Source organism: Urocampus carinirostris, chromosome 20 (genome assembly GCF_059441175.1).
Source record: "Urocampus carinirostris isolate Australia breed hairy pipefish chromosome 20, RoL_Ucar_1.0, whole genome shotgun sequence".
Classification (NCBI taxonomy): domain Eukaryota; kingdom Metazoa; phylum Chordata; class Actinopteri; order Syngnathiformes; family Syngnathidae; genus Urocampus; species Urocampus carinirostris.
The window spans coordinates 17,359,076-17,378,542 of NC_142368.1; the positions used below are offsets into that span (position 1 = coordinate 17,359,076).

The 19,467-nt window shown below is 38.6% G+C and overlaps 1 protein-coding gene and 1 long non-coding RNA gene across 2 annotated transcripts in view; one reads left to right on the forward strand and one right to left on the reverse strand.

Annotated features, from left to right (window-relative positions):
* Window positions 1-3,825: 3,825 nt before the first annotated feature.
* susd6 (sushi domain containing 6) overlaps window positions 3,826-19,467 on the forward strand; it is a 41,130-nt gene continuing 25,488 nt past the window's right edge. Inside the window, exons 1-2 of the mRNA XM_088325660.1 lie at window positions 3,826-4,102; window positions 10,427-10,601. Of these exons, the coding sequence (XP_088181786.1) occupies window positions 10,466-10,601 (136 nt within the window). The 5' untranslated portion in view covers window positions 3,826-4,102; window positions 10,427-10,465. The remainder of the gene's footprint in view (window positions 4,103-10,426; window positions 10,602-19,467) is intronic.
* On the reverse strand, window positions 15,788-18,885 carry LOC148346418 (uncharacterized). Its single transcript, XR_015848350.1, has 3 exons — window positions 18,793-18,885; window positions 18,568-18,720; window positions 15,788-16,262 (listed from the first exon to the last, which is right to left on the reverse strand). It is a non-coding gene; the product is annotated as an uncharacterized LOC148346418 (long non-coding RNA).

The following is a 19,467-nucleotide window of genomic DNA, read 5'->3' on the forward strand; positions in this document are numbered from 1 at the left end:
TTTTTAGCTCTTTTAAAAAGATGGTTTTCAAAAAATGTCAACTTGTTGTATTCCTATTGAGCACTAGACGGCAGCATTAGACCCAAGCAGTGAGGGGGATTCTGGGATTTTTTTTTGAGGACTGGCTTTTTTGGCTCAACTCACTAAAAAGAGTCTACCCTTTGGCTCTTTCGGTTCCAAAACGGTTCTTGGGTTTTGTTTTTGTGGTTTTAATCCAGCGGTTAGGAAACTTTTTGATCCCCAAGCTAAATATTTTTGTTTTTTTTCAGAGAGCCACACCTTACACCAGCTCAGTAGCCTAGATGGTAAGGCGCCCGCTTTGAGACTGGGAGGTTCGGGTTCGCGCCCCGGCCGAGTCATTCCTAAGACTTAAAAAGTGGTCGGCGGCGCCCTCTGTTGGCTGCGGCTGCATCGGCTCGCTACAACGGGTCAGGTGCAATCGACATTTCGTTCTGTGTACATTGTTACACAGAATGACAATACAAGGAAATTATTATTATTATTATTATTATTCTTTTATACAAAATTCAACAAAACTGCCAATGTTGCTCTCCAGACAAAAGCTAACATTTTATTTCACTGCGTGACGTTAGGTGATTAAAATAAATTCCCCTAAAAAGTAATATTACCAGAGCATGTGTCCCATATCAATATATATATTTACCACTTAAATTTCACTTAAAAGTAAAAAATAGCTCGTTTTGCTCTAAATCATGGTTTCAAAACAAGGTGCAAGCAGAGTTGTTTTCTAAAAAGGTTACCAAAAACTGCAAACATACAGACGCTGCCCTACTTGCGAACGTGATCGTTTGTAAGTTGAATTTGTTCGTAAGTTGCTTTAGTGCTATATTTTGTATGTTTAAGGTTTGTATAAATTTGTTTAAAGGTTGTATAAGTAACCTGTATTCTTTTGTACTAAAGAAAATAAACATTTCATAAAATAATAAGCTCTATAAAGTGAAGTTTAACTTACTTTTGGAAGATGAGCTTCAAAAATAGGCGACTTCCTCCTCCGTGGTAAAAAGTGGCCGAAAAAAAAAGCGATCCAACCATTTTTTCAACCACATCAGGCTTTCTTATTCCACGTTTATTTCAAAAGAAATGTCTCGCCTCTTCTTTACACTTTACACCAACCATATTGAATGGATGCACGGGAAATTAAACAGTAAAAATGTTCTTAGCGCGCTGGAGATACAGTGTAGAATGTTTACACGCAAACTAGGAAGAGGAAGCGGATTTCTTCTTCGCGGTGGATGCTGGGTGACCTCTCACAGCGCCACACGCAGGTAATGGCAGAAAGAAGCACTACAGTAATGTCCTGTACTCGGAAAAAGGTGCACAGTACAAAATCTAACTTACACCAATGTCCGGATATTTTTCGAAATCCCGAAAAAAATGTTCGTATCTTTTGTTTTTCGCATGTCGAATGTTCGCCAGTATGGGAGCATCTGTATTTACTTTTGGTAAAGACGGCGCCGGGCAAAGGAGAGAAGTTTGCCCACCCGATTGAATTGCGCTGGGTGCTTTGCTGGAGTTTTGAGGTGTTTACAGTTTGTTCAGTGGGTTTTCAGCCATAAAGTATCTCAACAGTAAACTCATTCACGCTCCGTTTTTTTTATTATTTCTCAAAATTAAAATGACATCAAAGATTGGATTCCTCTAATTTAATCTAAGTAATTAACCATTTTTAAGAAATCAATCATTTTTAAAGAAATCAAACATTTTTTACTACATACAAACTAAAAGGGAATACATGAGCTGTGTGTACAGCTTCACCTATTCCTACCACTCACCCGATCGAATTGCTCTAGTTGATTTGCTGGAATTTTGGGGTGTTTACAGTTTGTTCAGTGGGTTTTCAGGCATAAAGTGTCTCAACAGTAAACTCATTCACGCTCCGTTTTTTTTTTTATAATTCCTCAAAATGAAAAGGACATCAAAGATTCGATTTCTCTAATTTAATCAAAGAAGTTAATCATTTTTTACTACATACGAAGTAAAATGGAGAACATGAGCTGTGTGTTCAGCTTCACCCATCCCTACTGCTCACCCAATCGAATTGCTCTGAGTGCTTTGCTGGAGTTTTGGGGTGTTCACAGTTTGTTCAGTGGGTTTTCAGGCATAAAGTATCTCAACAGTAAACTCATTCACACTCGGTTTTTTAAATATAATTTCTCAAAATGAAAATTACATCAAAGATTGGATTTCTCTAATTTAACCAAATATCCATCCATCCTTCCATTATCTGCACCGCTTATTCTCAGTAGGGTCGCGGGGGTGCTGGAGTCCATCTCAGCTATCTTCGGGCAGTGGGCAGGGGACACCCTAAACTGGTTGCCAGACAGTCTCAGGGAACAGAGTGAAAGACAAGTCACTCGCTCATTCACACCTAGGGACAATTTGGACCGGCCAATCAACCTGGCATGCATGTTTTTGTAATGTGGAAGAAAACCCACACAAGCACGGGGAGAACATGCAAACTCCACACAGGAAGGTTTAAAATTTTAGTAAAGCAAAATGTAAAGAGAAAAAGACAATTAAAGTGTTTTAGTTGTAGCCTATATTTTTAATATATTTAACCAAATAAATTAATCATTTTTAAAGAAATTAATAATTTTTTACTACATACAAACTAAAAGGGAGTACATGAGCTGTGTGTACAGCTTCACCCATTCCTACCGCTCACCCAATCGAATTGCTCTGGGTGCTTTGCTGGAGTTTCGGAGTGTTTACAGTTTGTTCAGTGGGTTTTCATCATAAAGTATCTCAACAGTAAACTCATGCACACTCCGTTTTTTTTTAACAATTCCTCAAAATGAAAATGACATCAAAGATTGGATTTCTCTAATTTAATCAAATAAATTAATCGTTCTTTAAGAAATTAATCATTTTTAAAGAAATTCATCATTTTATACTACATACAAACTAAAAGGGAGTACATGAGCTGTGTGTACAGCTTCACCCATTCCTATTGTCACCCGATCGAATTGCCCTGGGTGCTTTGCTGGAGTTTCGGGGTGTTTACAGTTTGTTCAGTGGGTTTTCATCATAAAGTATCTCAACAGTAAACTCATTTACGCTCCTTTTTTTATAATTTCTCAAAATAAAAATGACATCAAAGATTGGATTTTTCTAATTTAACCTAAGACATTCCTCATTTTTTAAGAAATTAATCATTTTTTTACTACATACAAACTAAAAGGGAGTACATGAGCTGTGTGTACAGCTTTACCTATTCCTACCGCTCACCCGATCAAATTGCTCTGTTTTACGTTAGATATTACATTTAAATGAAGACAAAGATGTATGTTTATCAGCTTCATCGGAAACTTCATTGTGTACATTGCAAGTTGGTGCCCCCTGTAACCGCACCGGGTGAAACACATACATTGTAACATGCTCTAGGTGCTTTGCTGGAGTTTTGGGGTGTTTACAGTTTGTTCAGTGGGTTTTCATCATAAAATATCTCAACAGTAAACTCATTCAGGCTCCGTTTTTTTTCTCACAATTTCTAAAAAGGAAAATGACATCAAAGATTGGATTTCTCTCATTTAATTCAAGAAATTAATCATTTTTTAAGAAATTAATCACTTTTTACGACCCATTCCTACCGCTCACCCAATCGAATTGCTCTGGGTGCTTTGCTAGAGTTTTGGGGTGTACTTCATTTCAACTTTTGACCATTTTTGTTTTCTGGTCGGATGACCCACGGGCCGTAATTTGCCCACCCCAAAACCTCCGAACCTCATATCGCCCCCGCTTCGAAGGTATCCCGAAAACGACTTGAGGGACTAGGCCCCGCCCCTTTTTTCAGGGAGTAGCCATGGAAACCGCGCGAGAGCTAGGGCAGCCGGTGGAGTTCTCGTACAGCAAGTTCTTCCGCCACTAGAAAAAAAAAAGAAAATTAAAAAAAAAAGTAAATAGTGAGTCAGCTCAAACTAGACGAGGACGAGAAAACGACAAAATTATCCCTTGGGAAATACGACCCAAGAGAGGACATCATTCCCTTCTCCTCAAGTCTTACCGCATTGTGTGTCTTCGTTGCGCTTTAATGCGTCGAATGTGAACAAGGAAGGAGGCCTCATTTGGTCACCCTTTGTCGGTAAGTCGAGCGAAGCGGCGATAGGCCACTAAAAATCATTTATTAGCTTTTATTTTGTTTCATTTAATTTCGTTTTGGCTCGGCCATTAAAATGTATCTCATGGGGTTGAAAGGATCAGTGTTATATATCGAAACTTGATGAGCGATTGCTAATGTGGCTAGAAGCCGTGTTTCACAACAACAGCGCTTGTATCTCAGTAATTACTCGCTTTTTACGTAATATTATTATTTTTTCCTCTATTAATTCCTCGGATAAGCAAGTCTCAAGAGTGTTGCTAGTGTATTGTTGCTATTAGTTGAACTACTCAAAGGCGCCAGCGTGCTGTACCTATTTTCTATTTGGACATAAAACGCAATTCTTTGTTATTTTATTCTTATCGAATACACTAAATGACTATTAATGTGTTATTGTGTTAATAAATACACTTTGTTGCGCACGTACAAGTACATAATATGTGTTTTTCTCAGTTACCGGTCGCGTTCTTTGTTTAAATGTTTCGCAGTACGTTTGTAAGTGTTGTAACTTGTGTCTTATTCGATTTTATCGCATCTTAAACGTTTTTCCCCCGAGATTAATACAATTTTCATTTAACGTACACTTTTTGCCTACCCTTAGTTAAAGTATTTGATTTTATTAAAGGACATTTTCATTGTTTACAAAAATCCGGCGAGCGCATGCGCACTGCATCGCTGGAATTCAATTGTCTTTATTGTTATTGATAATAACGTTGTCAAGTCAAGTCACAAACCCTATAAATTGGAATTTAGTTGTGTAAATAAATCGTTACAAAGATAACGAAATACATTTGTTTAATACACAAAAACCTTCGCTTGCTGTTCTTTTAACCAATTGCTTAAAAATAATGATCAATACTTGAATAGAAATTATTTTGTCCAAGAAGCCCATCAACTGGAATGTATTTATTTAAATTTCTAAACTAACAACTTATCATGTTTCTAATATCTTACCAGGTTAATCATTAAAAATAGGGTTAAATAGACTGTCATAAAAATCCTGTTAAGAATGTTAAACATCTAAAAAACTAAAGCGGGAGCTAAAAAGTAAAAACGCATCTAAATAGCCAGATGGAAAGATAAAAATGAGATAGATGTTTTCAAGGTCAAGAAAATGCTTGAATATTGGGCAAAGTGCTTGAAAATGCTTGAAACAATTCCCATTGCTGTGTTTCCTGGCAGTCTGGCTCTATAGACTTCACTTTGAAATGAAGAAAACAAAAAAAGTGCATAAAAATGATGCAGATGGTGGCTCCAGTCCTCATTGTTGAATTGTCCTGTGAGCGTTACTGCCCTCTAATGTCACATCCAAGAAGGAGTTCCAGCTCTGTCTGTCTGACGCCTCGTGATAGGTTGGTTCAGAATTTGAAAATGAAATTAGGTTCCTCTAAAGTAGTTTAAAACATACACATATTTCACTAATTAAAAGAAAGGTGTTGTTCCAAATCATATTTTTTTAAACATTTTTGTGGCTTAATAATGCAGAAAAAAGGGAATTGAATCAAATTAACCAAAGTAGTGAATTGTTTTTAATACAACTCTTGAATTTTGATTTCCTGGAAGGGGGATTAGCTCATGCTGAGGTTTTGAGTTTTTCCTTGTCCTCGTGTAGGTTTTAGATCAGGGGATAGTGTAATAACAGTCTGTAGTTTGCAATAATGTGCGCTCTGTGCAGCCATTTGAGACTTCTTTTGATTAAGGGATTCACAAATAAACAGGACTTTGCTTGACTGAAGTTTTTGAGTTTTTCCTTGCCCTCATGTAGGTTTTAGATCAGGGGATGGTGTAATAACAGTTTATAGTTTGCAATAATCTGTGGTCTGTGCAGCCCTTTGAGAGTCCTCGCGATTAAGCGGATCACAAATAAAGATGATTTGACTGAGGTTTTTGAGTTTTTCCCTTGCCCTCATGTCGGTTTTAGGCCAGGTGATGGTGTGATAATAGTATGTAGATAGCAATAATCTGTGGTCTGTGCAGCCCTTTGAGACTCCTTGTGATTGAGGGCTTCACAAATAAACAGGACTTTGCTTGACTGAGGTTTTGAGTTTTCCCTTGCCCTCATGTAGGTTTTAGATCAGGTGATGGTGTGATAATAGTATGTAGATAGCAATAATCTGTGGTCTGTGCAGCCCTTTGAGACTCATTGTGATTAAGGGCTTCACAAATGAACAGGACTTGACTTGACTGAAGTTTTTGAGTTTTCCTTGCCCTCATGTGGGTTTTAGATCAGGGGATGGTGTAGTAACAGTCTGTAGTTTGTAATAATCTGTGGTCTGTGCAGCCCTTTGAGAGTCCTTGTGATTAAGGGGATCTTAAATAAATATGATTTGACTGAGGTTTTTGAGTTTTCCCTTGCCCTCATGTCGGTTTTAGACCAGGTGATGGTGTGATAATAGTATGTAGATAGCAATAATCTGTGGTCTGTGCAGCCCTTTGAGACTCCTTGTGATTGAGGGCTTCACAAATAAACAGGACTTTGCTTGACTGAAGTTTTTGAGTTTTTCCTTGCCCTCATGTAGGTTTTAGATCAGGGGATGGTGTAATAACAGTTTATAGTTTGCAATAATCTGTGGTCTGTGCAGCCCTTTGAGAGTCCTCGTGATTAAGCGGATCACAAATAAAGATGATTTGACTGAGGTTTTTGAGTTTTTCCCTTGCCCTCATGTCGGTTTTAGACCAGGTGATGGTGTGATAATAGTATGTAGATAGCAATAATCTGTGGTCTGTGCAGCCCTTTGAGACTCCTTGTGATTGAGGGCTTCACAAATAAACAGGACTTTGCTTGACTGAAGTTTTTGAGTTTTTCCTTGCCCTCATGTAAGTTTTAGATCAGGGGATGGTGTAATAACAGTTTATAGTTTGCAATAATCTTTGGTATGTGCAGCCCTTTGAGAGTCCTCACGATTAAGCGGATCACAAATAAAGATGATTTGACTGAGGTTTTTGAGTTTTTCCCTTGCCCTCATGTCGGTTTTAGACCAGGTGATGATGTGATAATAGTATGTAGATAGCAATAATCTGTGGTCTGTGCAGCCCTTTGAGACTCCATGTGATTGAGGGCTTCACAAATAAACAGGACTTTGCTTGACTGAGGTTTTGAGTTTTTCCTTGCCCCTATGTAGGTTTTAGATCAGGGGATAGTGTGATAATAGTATGTAGATAGCGATAATCTGTGGTTTGGGCAGCCCTTTGAGACTCATTGTGATTAACGGCTTCACAAAAGAACAGGACTTGACTTGACTGAAGTTTTTGAGTTTTCCTTGCCCTCATGTAGGTTTTAGATCAGGGGATGGTGTCATAATAGTATGTAGTTTGCAAGAATCTGTTGTCTGTGCAGTCCCTTTGAGACTCCTTGTGATCAAGGGCATCACAAATAGACTTGACTAGATAGATAGCTAGAAAGGAAGTCAAACTTTAGCCTGATAACTAGCAAAAAGGGTACAATGTTGTGAAATATTAAATGTAACGAGATTAGAACTGACACTCCGGTGTAAACATGTAGTAAAGACTGTCAGGATAAGTAGAAAAACACATTTAAAAAGTAGTGCTTTAGAGACTGGCCTACGTTATAATAACAGTACAATTCAAGATTCAAAGTGTTTATTGTCACATGCACAGTCAAGAACCACTCCCTGCACAATGAAATTCTTACTTTGCTGTCCACACAGTTGCCAGCATAATAAAAATAAGAAACTATATACATGTATACATAAAAGAATATTACAAATATTAAAAAGATAAAAATACAAGATTCACTCAAGATGAGTTAAGGCAATAAGAGTGCATCTTGACACTAGTGCAATGGAAAATAGTGTTGAAACATTTAGCAGCAACAAGAAAGTATCTCAAATAAGTCACAAGATATATATTTTCACAGTTTTGCATGCTTGTTTAGGGTGGTGATGGCCCTGGGGAAGAAATGGTCTCTAAGCTCAGGCAGAATCAGAAGCTAAAAATAGAAACACAGGTAATATCAACATTTTGTAAAACCAGGAAGTATCTGATAATGAAGCGATAAGTGCAAGGGTTTAATCAAATGACGTGTGACATCCGCCATACAGTTCTGTTAAAAATATATGACATAAACAGTGTTCTCTTTTGCCCGCGTCCTAGACGCATCATTTTTGCTGGGGACGCATTGGGTCAAATCAACGTGCGTCCCCAGGACGCAACGTTTTTGACACTAAATTGTCACTATTACCAGATTACTTTTTTTTTAAACAAAGATTTACCGCACTCCAAACTTTTCGTCAGGCAGATCCGCCATTGTTGTTTTGGTCTCGCGCCGATCTCGAAACGAGATCTTGATGCTTCGACATGACGTCATAGTTGTGGCGGTTGTCGAGTGAAAGAGAAGTATGCCTCCGAAAAACAGTTGGTATTAGGTGCAAATCAACAAAAAATTGGTAATTTCTTCAGTGTCGGTAATAAGTCGAAACATAACACAGAAAGTGGTAACAACAGCAATAATTCCGGCACGAAAAAACGGCGGAGAAATTCTTCAGAAGACCGGGAAGGCAAGGAAAACACGTGTTTTGAAGCGAACGATTCGACGAAAGAAAATAAACAAAAGAATACTCCGAGCAAGAAAAGGACTTTTTTGCCAAAATGGACTCAATTATATTCCTGGTTACGCTATGAGGAGGATGATAATGAATTGGACCTTGAGAAGGCATTACAACTATGGCGGGACAGCAAACCACAAAGAATATATGAACTGAAAAATTTGAAGCGATAACTGCTTTGTATTACCAATTAACAGTGATGATTAAAACGGAATGAAAATATAGATTAATATGATTATTTCAGCAATAATATTTTGTATAATGTACAATATTGTTGTGAACTGAAAAATCTTGAAGTGATAACTGATTTGTATTACCAATAAACTGTGATGATTAAAACTGAATAAATATATAGATTTATATGATATATTTGTCGCCGATTTACAATTTAAACCGCGATAAGACTAAATTTTGGAGACCCATAAATCTCTGTTGGGACCCATAGATTGTTGAGCATGCGAGTCCCTGGGACCCATCATTTTTCACAGGTCAAATGAACACTGCATAAATAATGGATAAAAATCAAGGATCTTCATAAATTCCCATGCACAATAATGGAACGGGTGAAGTTTTCAACACCCTCAGTGTTCTTCTCTATTATTTTTACTCTGTTTCTTAAAATCCACAAAGATTTAATAGCTTGAACTTTGTGATTTTTACTCACTCAGGGTTGACAGGTATGTTTGTGACACAGCAATGTTTGCTCAGAACTCATGAATCGATGGAGTTCTTCCTACTCTTTCCCCTACATACTGTACACTCCTACTAATGCGCCACATCTGTTTCCCCTTAGTTTTCTTCCAAGAATACATTGGTTCATTTCCTGCTTTACGGATTAAACAAAACGTCACACAACTACTGTACTTAAGGCTGGGACTGAGTGCTGCCTTTCCGGTTATACTGGAATCATGACAAGTCATAGGATATTAGCTAAAAAACGGGGAACATAAGGCAACCCAAAACAAAATACCGTAAATTCCGGACTATAGAGCGCACCTGATTATAAGCCGCAGCCACCACATTTTAAGAGGAAAACCGATTTTGTACTTACACAAGCCGCACTTGTATATAAGCCGCATGCGCCCACATTAAAAAAATGTAACACAAACACAAAACTAACCCAAACCCGACTTTAAGTCCCGCGAATGAAACTGAATGTCCTTCATGAAAGTACACCGTCCAATAATCACAGCCGGCAAAATGAACGGAAAATGATACCGGTACTTTAGGTTTGATGCAGACCTGCAGAGTACGGGTACGGAAATACACACTGTAAAAAAAATAGGGTTATATGCAAATGAGGGGGTGGGTTTTAATGTGGGCTTTTACTCTCCCGGGTGGAGTTAAATAGCCTCATGGCTAAATATGTTAGAAATTGTATTTAATTTTTTTACAAATCTGCAGTATGTTCAATAAAAGAAGTATTTTTCATTGTACCCATTCTTCTTGTGTTTGTCATCATTTTCCAAATAATGAAATCCACTTCAATTTAAGAAAATTCTTATAATTATCCAATTATTCGTCTTATCGTTTCAATCGTCAGTTCATATTAAAATAATCATTAATTGCAATCCTAGGAGGAACCGTGCACTTATTTTTAAATGGTTTGAGAAAAGGCTCCTGGCCTTACTGCCTGAATGTCGTTCACCATCCCCACTGAGTCCGTATTGTTGGTTACGTAATGAGATGCTGAATGTGTGCGCTAATCCGTCTTTCTCTCTCCTGTTTTCTGTGTCCCCGATAGGTTAAGTCGTAGAGGACTCTTTGGTTGTTGGAGGAAAAGATGTGCAATGGAATGGTAGCCTTGCATACGAGAGACCTTGCCTCCTCCTTCTCCTTCTCCACCTCCTCTCTAGCCCTCAGGCTGGCCTTCCCCACGCTTCTCCTCTTTACTGTTCTCCACTTTGGCCATGCATCAGGTAAGACATGCACTCACGTTTATTCCCAGGGTTGGGGAGGGTTAATTGAACTTGATTACTTTCAATTACCGTATTTTCTGCACACATAAAATCAGATTTTTTTAAAAAAAGCTGACTATGCGCCTTATAATCCGGTGCGCCTTATATATGGATCGATATTGAATTACAAGGTCTCGCAACTTACGGTAAGCAGCCACCGACTCCATTTTTCGCGTAGAAGAAGAAGTGCGCTGTGCATACTGGGAAATTTTAAACAACGATTCTCTTTTATTTGTGCGTTTGTATAAAGACCCTGAAATGGCTCCTATTAAGAGACACGCTTACAACGCAGAGTTTAAACTCAAGGCGATCAGTCACGCAGTAGAACATGGGAATAGAGCAGCAGCGAGAGAGTTCAACATTAATGAATCGAACACGAGAGTGGCTCGAGCCGGCAGAATTAAGAGTCCCCCTAGGAACTTGCTAACTGAACTATGGTTCCATGGGTGAATTATGTAAAACCCACTACAACGTTTTACATTTTACAGTTATTATGTTATTGCCTTACTGTTATTGTTTTGCACTTGTTGTTTTTGCACATTACGAGTGTCACTATATTGCGATTGCACTAACGTTTAATTTACCATAACAGTCTCAGACGTTTTTTTGCGTGTTGACTAAATGGAGGACAAGTAAAATGTTATGCCTTGCTGTTGTTCAAAGATGTTAAAGATGTGTCACGAAAATGCTTTACCTCAGAGAAAATAATAAAACGGCTGTTTATTCATTTTGGGAGTGAATGGAGTTGTGGAAAGCTTGTTTGTTATCTATTAATAAAGTTTGACTGACCTATCTGACTGTTTTGTTGACATTCCCTTTAGCGCGGCACCATCTAACGGTTGCATAACGTAACTACATCCTCTACTGTAGCTAAGTCAAGTTAAGTCACATTTATTTATGACGCCCTTAATCACAAAAATGTCTAGAAGGACTGCACAGGATTACAATTACAAAATTGCACAATTACCTGATCTTAAACCAGCATGCACTTATAGCGCCTTATAATGGGGTGCGCCTTATGTGTGGCAAAAGTTTTAAAATATATCATTCATTGAAGGTGCGCCTTATAATGCGGAAAATACGGTACTTTTCGATTACTCTCATACCAAATATGCTCATAAAAGACAAAAGAAACTAAAAATGAATACAATGATGACTCACAACACGTGGTAAGCTTTCTCTCCTGGCTTTGATCTCTTTGATCTCCGGCAAAACGAACATAAAATGCGACAGAAACAAAATGAAAATAAATCCAAACAGCTTGCCGACATCATTTTTGCCGTTCCATGTATTCCGTTACTCCCCAAGCCTGCACAAAATGTAGTCATTGTATTCATATGTCATGTCCAGCATGGTCGCCGTGGCGACCGGCTGGCCCTGCCCCCTGGGCACCGGTTGTAGCAGATCGTCTAATTTGCGTGTGTGCTTCTTAAAGGCGGGTTTTGGGGATTGCCGGTGGCTGGTTCATTGCGTTTTCTGTTCTGCATTAATCTGTTCTGTTTGTTGAGGAAACCTGTGTTTGCCCGTTCTGAGTAAAAGCCTGTTTTGTGAGTATTCCTGGTCTGAGTTCCTGTTTGCCTGTAAGCCTGTTTTTGTTTTGTTTTGTCCCTGTGTGTTGGACAACTTTTATTTTGCTAAATAAAAGTAACTGGTCATTACGCGATTGAGTTCATCCTTCCTGCCTCCTGCTTCCGTTCTGGTCCGGTCCCTGTGACATCATATTTAGTTTATTTTGTCTTTTATTAGCATATTTGGTATTGGAGTAAAAGTAATTATTATTCTGTTATTAAGTAATTGAAAGTAATCCAGTTAAAGTAACACTACCCAACCCTGTAAATTCCGTCTTTTTAGTGCACGTTATACAAATTCTAATCTGTTTTCTTTTAGTGGACATTACATTGCACGCACAAACCTGAGCAAACGCTCCCCCATCTCTTAAAAGAATAATAATTTAATAGTATTTTTGTTTATTGACTACCTTTAAATGGATACAATGTATAATAGTGATTTTGTGTAAATGTCACAAAATACTGCAAACAAGAATGCCAACGTATTTAACTTCAGTGCAGACGGCGCTGGGTAAAGGGAAAAAAGTGTGTGCGTTCTGTCCTTTCCTGTGTATAGCTCCGCCCATTTCCTCCCGCTCACCGAATCAAATTGCTTTAGGTGCTTTGCTAGAGCTTCTGGGTAAAACGTTTGTTTTGGGTTTAAGTTTGTTCTGTTAGTTTTCATCATATAGTGTCTCAACATTGAACCTAGGTTGTTTAATGAGCTTCCATATAAATTGGGGTCTGATGGTGTGACATCCTGACTGTAAACTATAGTTAACATGTGTTCTATAGCTACTGGATCAGGACTGTTCTGGTCAATATGTTTGACAATTGGCTCAGCACGAAGCAATACGATAAAAATGTTCATCTCCGAGCCATATCAACTCATTCAAAGAGCCATATATGGCTCAATTTATGTACTTTGTTTTTCAATATTCTTGCCAATGTTCTGTCTGTATTTTTCGATTTACTAAAGAACTGATTTTTTTTTCAGATTTTTTTTTTTTTTTTTTTGGTGGGGGGGATCTCATAATCGATGCTAAGAATTTATAATAACATCTGTTAATTAGGAGTATAGAAATGTGGGGATTTTCAAAATAAAATTGAGGTTTTGGTGTGAAAAGGTCAAATGTATAACGATGAAATAAAAAGTAATGCACTTGTAAAAAAAAAAAAAACATATATTTATATGGCTCACGAGCCATAGGTCCCTGACCCCTGGTGCAGATTCAAGGAGAAAATGTTTGGGGGGAGAATTGGGGGGTTTGTGAGATTTTGCAAAGATTCCATATTAATACACTCTGAGCTGACACACGTCTGGATCAATGTTCCCTCTAAGCTGTGTTTTTGCACAATTGCGCACTACCCAGAGCTTTTCCACACACAAGAAAATCTATCCAGCTCACAAAACTGAAGGCTCGAAATTGCTAATTAAAAAGCGCATTAAGTCAAAGTTACAGTGCATGAATGTAAAATTACACGGGTTCCCCTGATGCTGTGTTCTAAATGCGGTATTTTGAAGTCGAGTTAGAGTAGAACGAAGTTGAGTAAAGTCAGTAGAGTTTTTCAAGAACCGGCTTCTTCGGCTCGGCTCACTAAAAAGAACCGACTCTTTCGGGTCCTAAACGGCTCTTCGGGTTGTTTTTGCTTCTTTAATCCCTACACGACCAAATATTATGTAAAATTGTGCACAAAATGACTTCAAGGAAGGGGGAAATAGAACAAAAAAGAAAAGTAGTGAAAAGCTGAGAAAAAAAAAAAACAAAAGGAGAGAAAAAGAGAAAAAAAGAACAGGAAAATTTCAGGAAAAAAAAGAAGAAAATAAAGGGAAAAGGGTAATAGAGAACAAAAAAGCAAGAAAAAGGTAACAGCTAGGAAAAAATAAACACAATGAGATTTTTTTTTTAAGAAATAAAAAAAAAAGGAGAAAAAAACAGGAAAAAGTTTCTGTTGCATTCAAATGATTTCCAATTATATCAAGTGAATCTTGTTGCCAACATTGTACTTCCACTAAAAAATGTTCTGTATCGTGCAACCGACTAATTACGCCCCCAAAAATGTTAGTATTATGCAACAAAAGATACCAGGAATAAAAGAAATGGAAATCTTGTGAAAGAATTGTAAAAACAAATGACGTTTGTAGGCCCTGCAACCTTTGCAATCGTACATGAGTCAATTCACTCACAAGGGGAAAATAATTTTGCATTGCCGGAAACTCAGCAAAATGTAACTTGATGTCAAGTTTTGGACATGTTTGATAATGAATTATCTTGCCACACTTGGGATTATGGTTGCTCACTGTTGTTTCAAGCGTTGCTCACCGTGTGAATCTTAGTCTTGTCAATGGGGTTCTGAATTTATCTAGATATTTGAAACGTTTCTAGCGCATTTTGTTTCTCAAATAAGTATTACTGAAGTCCTTTTTTCAAACATTCTCCATATTGTGTCCAGATGAAGAGGTTTAGGAACCATCCAATTGCGTAAAAGAGCTTTCCTTGTTACACACAAGGCATACAGATTTTCTAAGACTGAATTGAATTGTCTTTCTCATTAGATAAGATTTGATATAGACCTGCAGAGTCTGGGTACCCGTTGAAACTAATCCAAGGAAAAAATGTCCATATTTCCAAAGGTAAGGGTGGGAAAAATATATATCCACTATTGTCCGGCGCGACAACAGGTGTCACTCACCTTTACCCCACTTCCCGTCAGCCCGCGTTTGCTCTGCACCTCTTTTTTAATTCGCAAAACATATCAGAATAAGTGTCTTAAATAAATACATTACAAAAATATACAGGTGCAAATCCTTATTATACATGGTTAGACATATTTACAAAGAAAGACGGTACACCGAGAGAGTTTTCAAAGCTTTGATAATATTAATATAACTTTCATCCCAAACCGTGACTGTGACAGGTAGCAACACGCTACTAGAAACACGCTCTCAAAACAGTACACGGGTCTGTTAAAATAAATATACCGCACTTGTAAAGATCACGGTAAACCATCCTCATCTTCCTCCTTATAACTGACGCCATCAAAGTCGTCTTCCTCAGTATGGGAAAGAAACTTTGTCATATAGACGTCGTCCCACGCTCCCTTATTCCAAAACACGCTAGCAACACGCTTTCAAAGTAAAGTTTACGTTCAATAGCTCTGTTTCCTTCTTTATCGGATTGCTCGATTGCTTTTAGCTTGAAAGCTGCGTCATGTGCCTTTCTTTTTGCAAATTGTTACACACAAGACATACAGATTTTCTAAGACTGAATTGAATTGTCTTTCTCATTGATGTCATCGTTTTGAAACATTGTATGCAATGCGATTAGACATGGCACTCCATGGTAAACATGTGATAAAGACTTTAAAAGAGAAAAAAATGAGAAATAGGACACAAATGTATACAAAGTAGTGCCGAGAGACTGGCCCAAGTTATAAAAATAGTGCAATGAAAGAATAGTGCATCATAACAGTAGTCCTATGAAAAGTAGTGCATTAACATTTAGCAGTCACAAAAAAATCCTAAAAAAACTCACACATATATATTTTCACAGTTTTGCACGCTTGTTTAGGGTGGTGTTGGCCTTGGGGAAGAAACTCTCAGCCTGTTAGTCCTTGTTTTATGAAACCTGCAACAACTTTGATATGGGTCACAGAGATGGTGGCCTGTTTTAGGGAAAAAACTATATTACAAATGTAGCGTTTACCAAATTGTTTGAATTAGTTATCTGACTCCATTAACCAAACGCAAACTTTATTCTCCTACCAATGCATGCTCGTTTCTTAATTTAGGGAAAATATTGACAAGAGACAGGCTTTTCCACACGGGGGCAGATTTATTTTCTTAAAGTATTTGACTAAGTGAATTCCATCGAATTATTGTCAAATTAGTCTTCGTTGAGCCTCCCTTTCGTCTTCGATCTGATCTCTCATCTCTGCTCCCGTCTCTCTTCTTCCGTCTTCCGTCTTTTTCACACGTCGGGGCATCGGCCACCCCTATGGGCGTGCTGACTCCTCCCCTGGGGCGGGTCAGGTGCCAGCTTCACCTCCTCCTCGCCGAAAGGCGCCGCCATGTCTAAGAAACTCACAACAAGAAAGCTTATCAGAACACTTGTCTCCTTTTCTCGCGTCACCCCTTGTCCTCGTTCTTGTTTTTCTGTAAACATCATTCTTGTCCAGGCCACACTGACCCCAAGCCTTCCCTGTGAAAAATCCCCACTGCATTCAACAAATGTAATTTGTATTATATTAAATCCCTTTACAGTCAAATAAATAAAATTAAAAAATCCTTCACCTGGGTGATAAAAGTATTTTATAATTGCAATGTCCTCCAGACTGGGTAAAGATCAGCCAACGATCTTCTGGGCTGTGTTGATTACTCCTTGGATTTTTTTCCCGTCTGCTGTGTAAAAACTGTTTCCGCAAACAGTAAAGCCTTGGTACAATTAACCTCCGGGTATTCTTTTGCCGATGCCTTTTTTGCCTGGCAGTTTGTAGGCATGCAGGGGTAAGGCAATACGTCAGCTTTGAAAGGTAAGAACAAAGAAGGGCATTCACAAGGGTGTTGGAAGCCGCAGGCCAAAGCACTACAAGCTGTAGCTCCACTTAATCACCAGACTTCAATTACCACCACAGTGAATACAGCACCGCCTTTGCCCTCAAGATGTTTCTCTCCTTTTTCATTTCAGCAATTGCCCAGGTGAGACACGGGCTCATATAGGATCTGGTTCAATCCTCCAAACTATCACTTATGACTTTAGACATTGTATAGTATACGCTGTTCTCACCATGTGCCATTTATCAGGTTTCATACCTGATTTGGTCCCGAAGTGTACATACAACTGCTTAGTCTCCAGTCAACAAAACGCTCCATGCAATTTGAAGCAGATAACGTACGTGGTAGACATCACATTAACTGGTTTATTCACTTGTACGGTTGAACAGAAGGCCTTTTGGTCAGAGATCCTACATAGAAACTGGGAAGAGGTTGTTTTATGCTGGATGTGCAGTACTAACTCTATTACTGCTAACATAAGGCTCAACCCCAATTTTCATCTTTTTTTCATGTAAATTTGAATCCATCAGCGGTTCCGGTCCATGCTTACTGATGTTATTCACCTGTGCCCGCTCCTTTGGCAGACAGTTGGTATTTTAGGGCTCGAATTTGCCGACTTGAACCTGGTCACTGTGCTGCCATTGCCAGGTTGCTCCTCACTTCACTGTATTTTAGATTTGTATCATACAAATCAGCAGTATGTTTTATAAAATGTGTATTTTTCGTTGTACCCGTTTTATTGTTTATTATAATTTTCCACGTCATAAAATCAAATCTATCCTGGATTTAAGAAAAAAAAAACTGATTAGTCGACTTCCGTAAATTCCGGACTATAGAGCGCACCTGATTATAAGCCGCACCCACCACATTTTAAGAGGATAACCGCTTTTGTACTTACACAAGCCGCACCTGTATGCGCCCACATCAAAATATGTAACACAATCACAAAAGTAACCCAAACCCGGCTTTAAGTCGCGCGATTGTAACTGGACATAGAGTACACAGTCCAATAACCACTGCCGGCAAAATGAACAGAAAATGATACCGGTACTTAAGATTTGATATAGACCTGCAGAGTCTGGGTACCCGTTGAAACTAATCCAAGGAAAAAATGTCCATATTTCCAAAGGTAAGGGTGGGAAAAATATATATCCACTATTGTCCGGCGCGACAACAGGTCTCACTCACCTTTACCCCACTTCCCGTCAGCCCGCGTTTGCTCTGCACCTCTTTTTTAATTCGCAAAACATATCAGAATAAGTGTCTTAAATAAATACATTACAAAAATTTACAGGTGCAAATCCTTATTATACATGGTTAGACATATTTACAAAGAAAGACGGTACACCGAGAGAGTTTTCAAAGCTTTGATAATATTAATATAACTTTCATCCCAAACCGTGACTGTGACAGGTAGCAACACGCTACTAGAAACACGCTCTCAAAACAGTACACGGGTCTGTTAAAATAGATATACCGTACTTGTAAAGATCACGGTAAACCATCCTCATCTTCCTCCTTATAACTGACGCCATCAAAGTCGTCTTCCTCAGTATGGGAAAGAAACTTTGCCATATAGACGTCGTCCCACGCTCCCTTATTCAAAAACACGCTAGCAACACGCTTTCAAAGTAGAGTTTACGTTCAATAGCTCTTTTTCCTTCTTTATCGGATTGCTGGATTGCTTTTAGCTTGAAAGCTGCGTCATGTGCCTTTCTTTTTGCAAATTGCACGATGAGGGTAAGTTTACGCTAATTTAATTTGTGCACAAGCTAAGAAGATGCAGTCTTCCTCGGCGCATATATTCCAGCGGTCTAAATCTTACCTTTTGTACTCGAGTGCCGCTGGCGGCCGTTAGAAGAATGACATAAATTGGCCGCATCACTGAATAAGCCGCAGGGTTGATCGTTTGGGGAAGAAGTAGCGGCTTATAGTCCGGAATTTACGGTAATCGCTTCAATAGTCTGTGATAAGTCATCTATAAAATAGTTGTTAGTTGCAGGCCTACTATTGCGACACATGAACAAAAAAGGAAACAACGTTCGCTTACGTTTTGACATGCACAGCCAAGGTACCGGACTCAGAAATCACACTGCTTTTCACTTTCAGCAAATGTCCTCGCCCAAAAGTCTGCCATCTGAAATATGATCAACGTGCAGTTGTCACAGTACCACTATGGGAGGGGCAGGTGTGGTGTGTGTGCTCAACACGTGCAAAAAAGGGTTGTTTGTTTAAAACCCCTAAGCTGAGAGGATGGAATTCTGCCTCCCAGCTGTCCTTTTTGAGAATGATATGAGAGCATGGGCGCATTCTCTGTTGTTTACACCATCTGCTCTTAAGGTCAGTGCTCGGGTGTGTGTTGTTTTGGAGAATAAGGTCACACTAAAGCTTTGGCCCCGTATGTGATTTAACCCTTCAAATGCAAAAAAATAAAAAAAAAACGTCTATTGTTCATTTTGGGGGAATGCTGCAGCTCTTCCCCTTGTGGACAAAAACAATGTGATCGAACAGCTGCAGTAGTGGGTCGCTTAAAGGTATTTCCAAACAGATTTTTAATTTTTTGTCAATCAAAACGTGTATTGTTTCTCCCCATGATTATGCAAATATGTTGCAAAATATTCCACGCACCGGGGAACTCGAGAGATTTTGTCTCAAAGTTCACCCATATGGCTCTTTTGCTGTAGAGCTGGGACCAATGTTCCCTGTAATTTTCCACGGGTGTGAG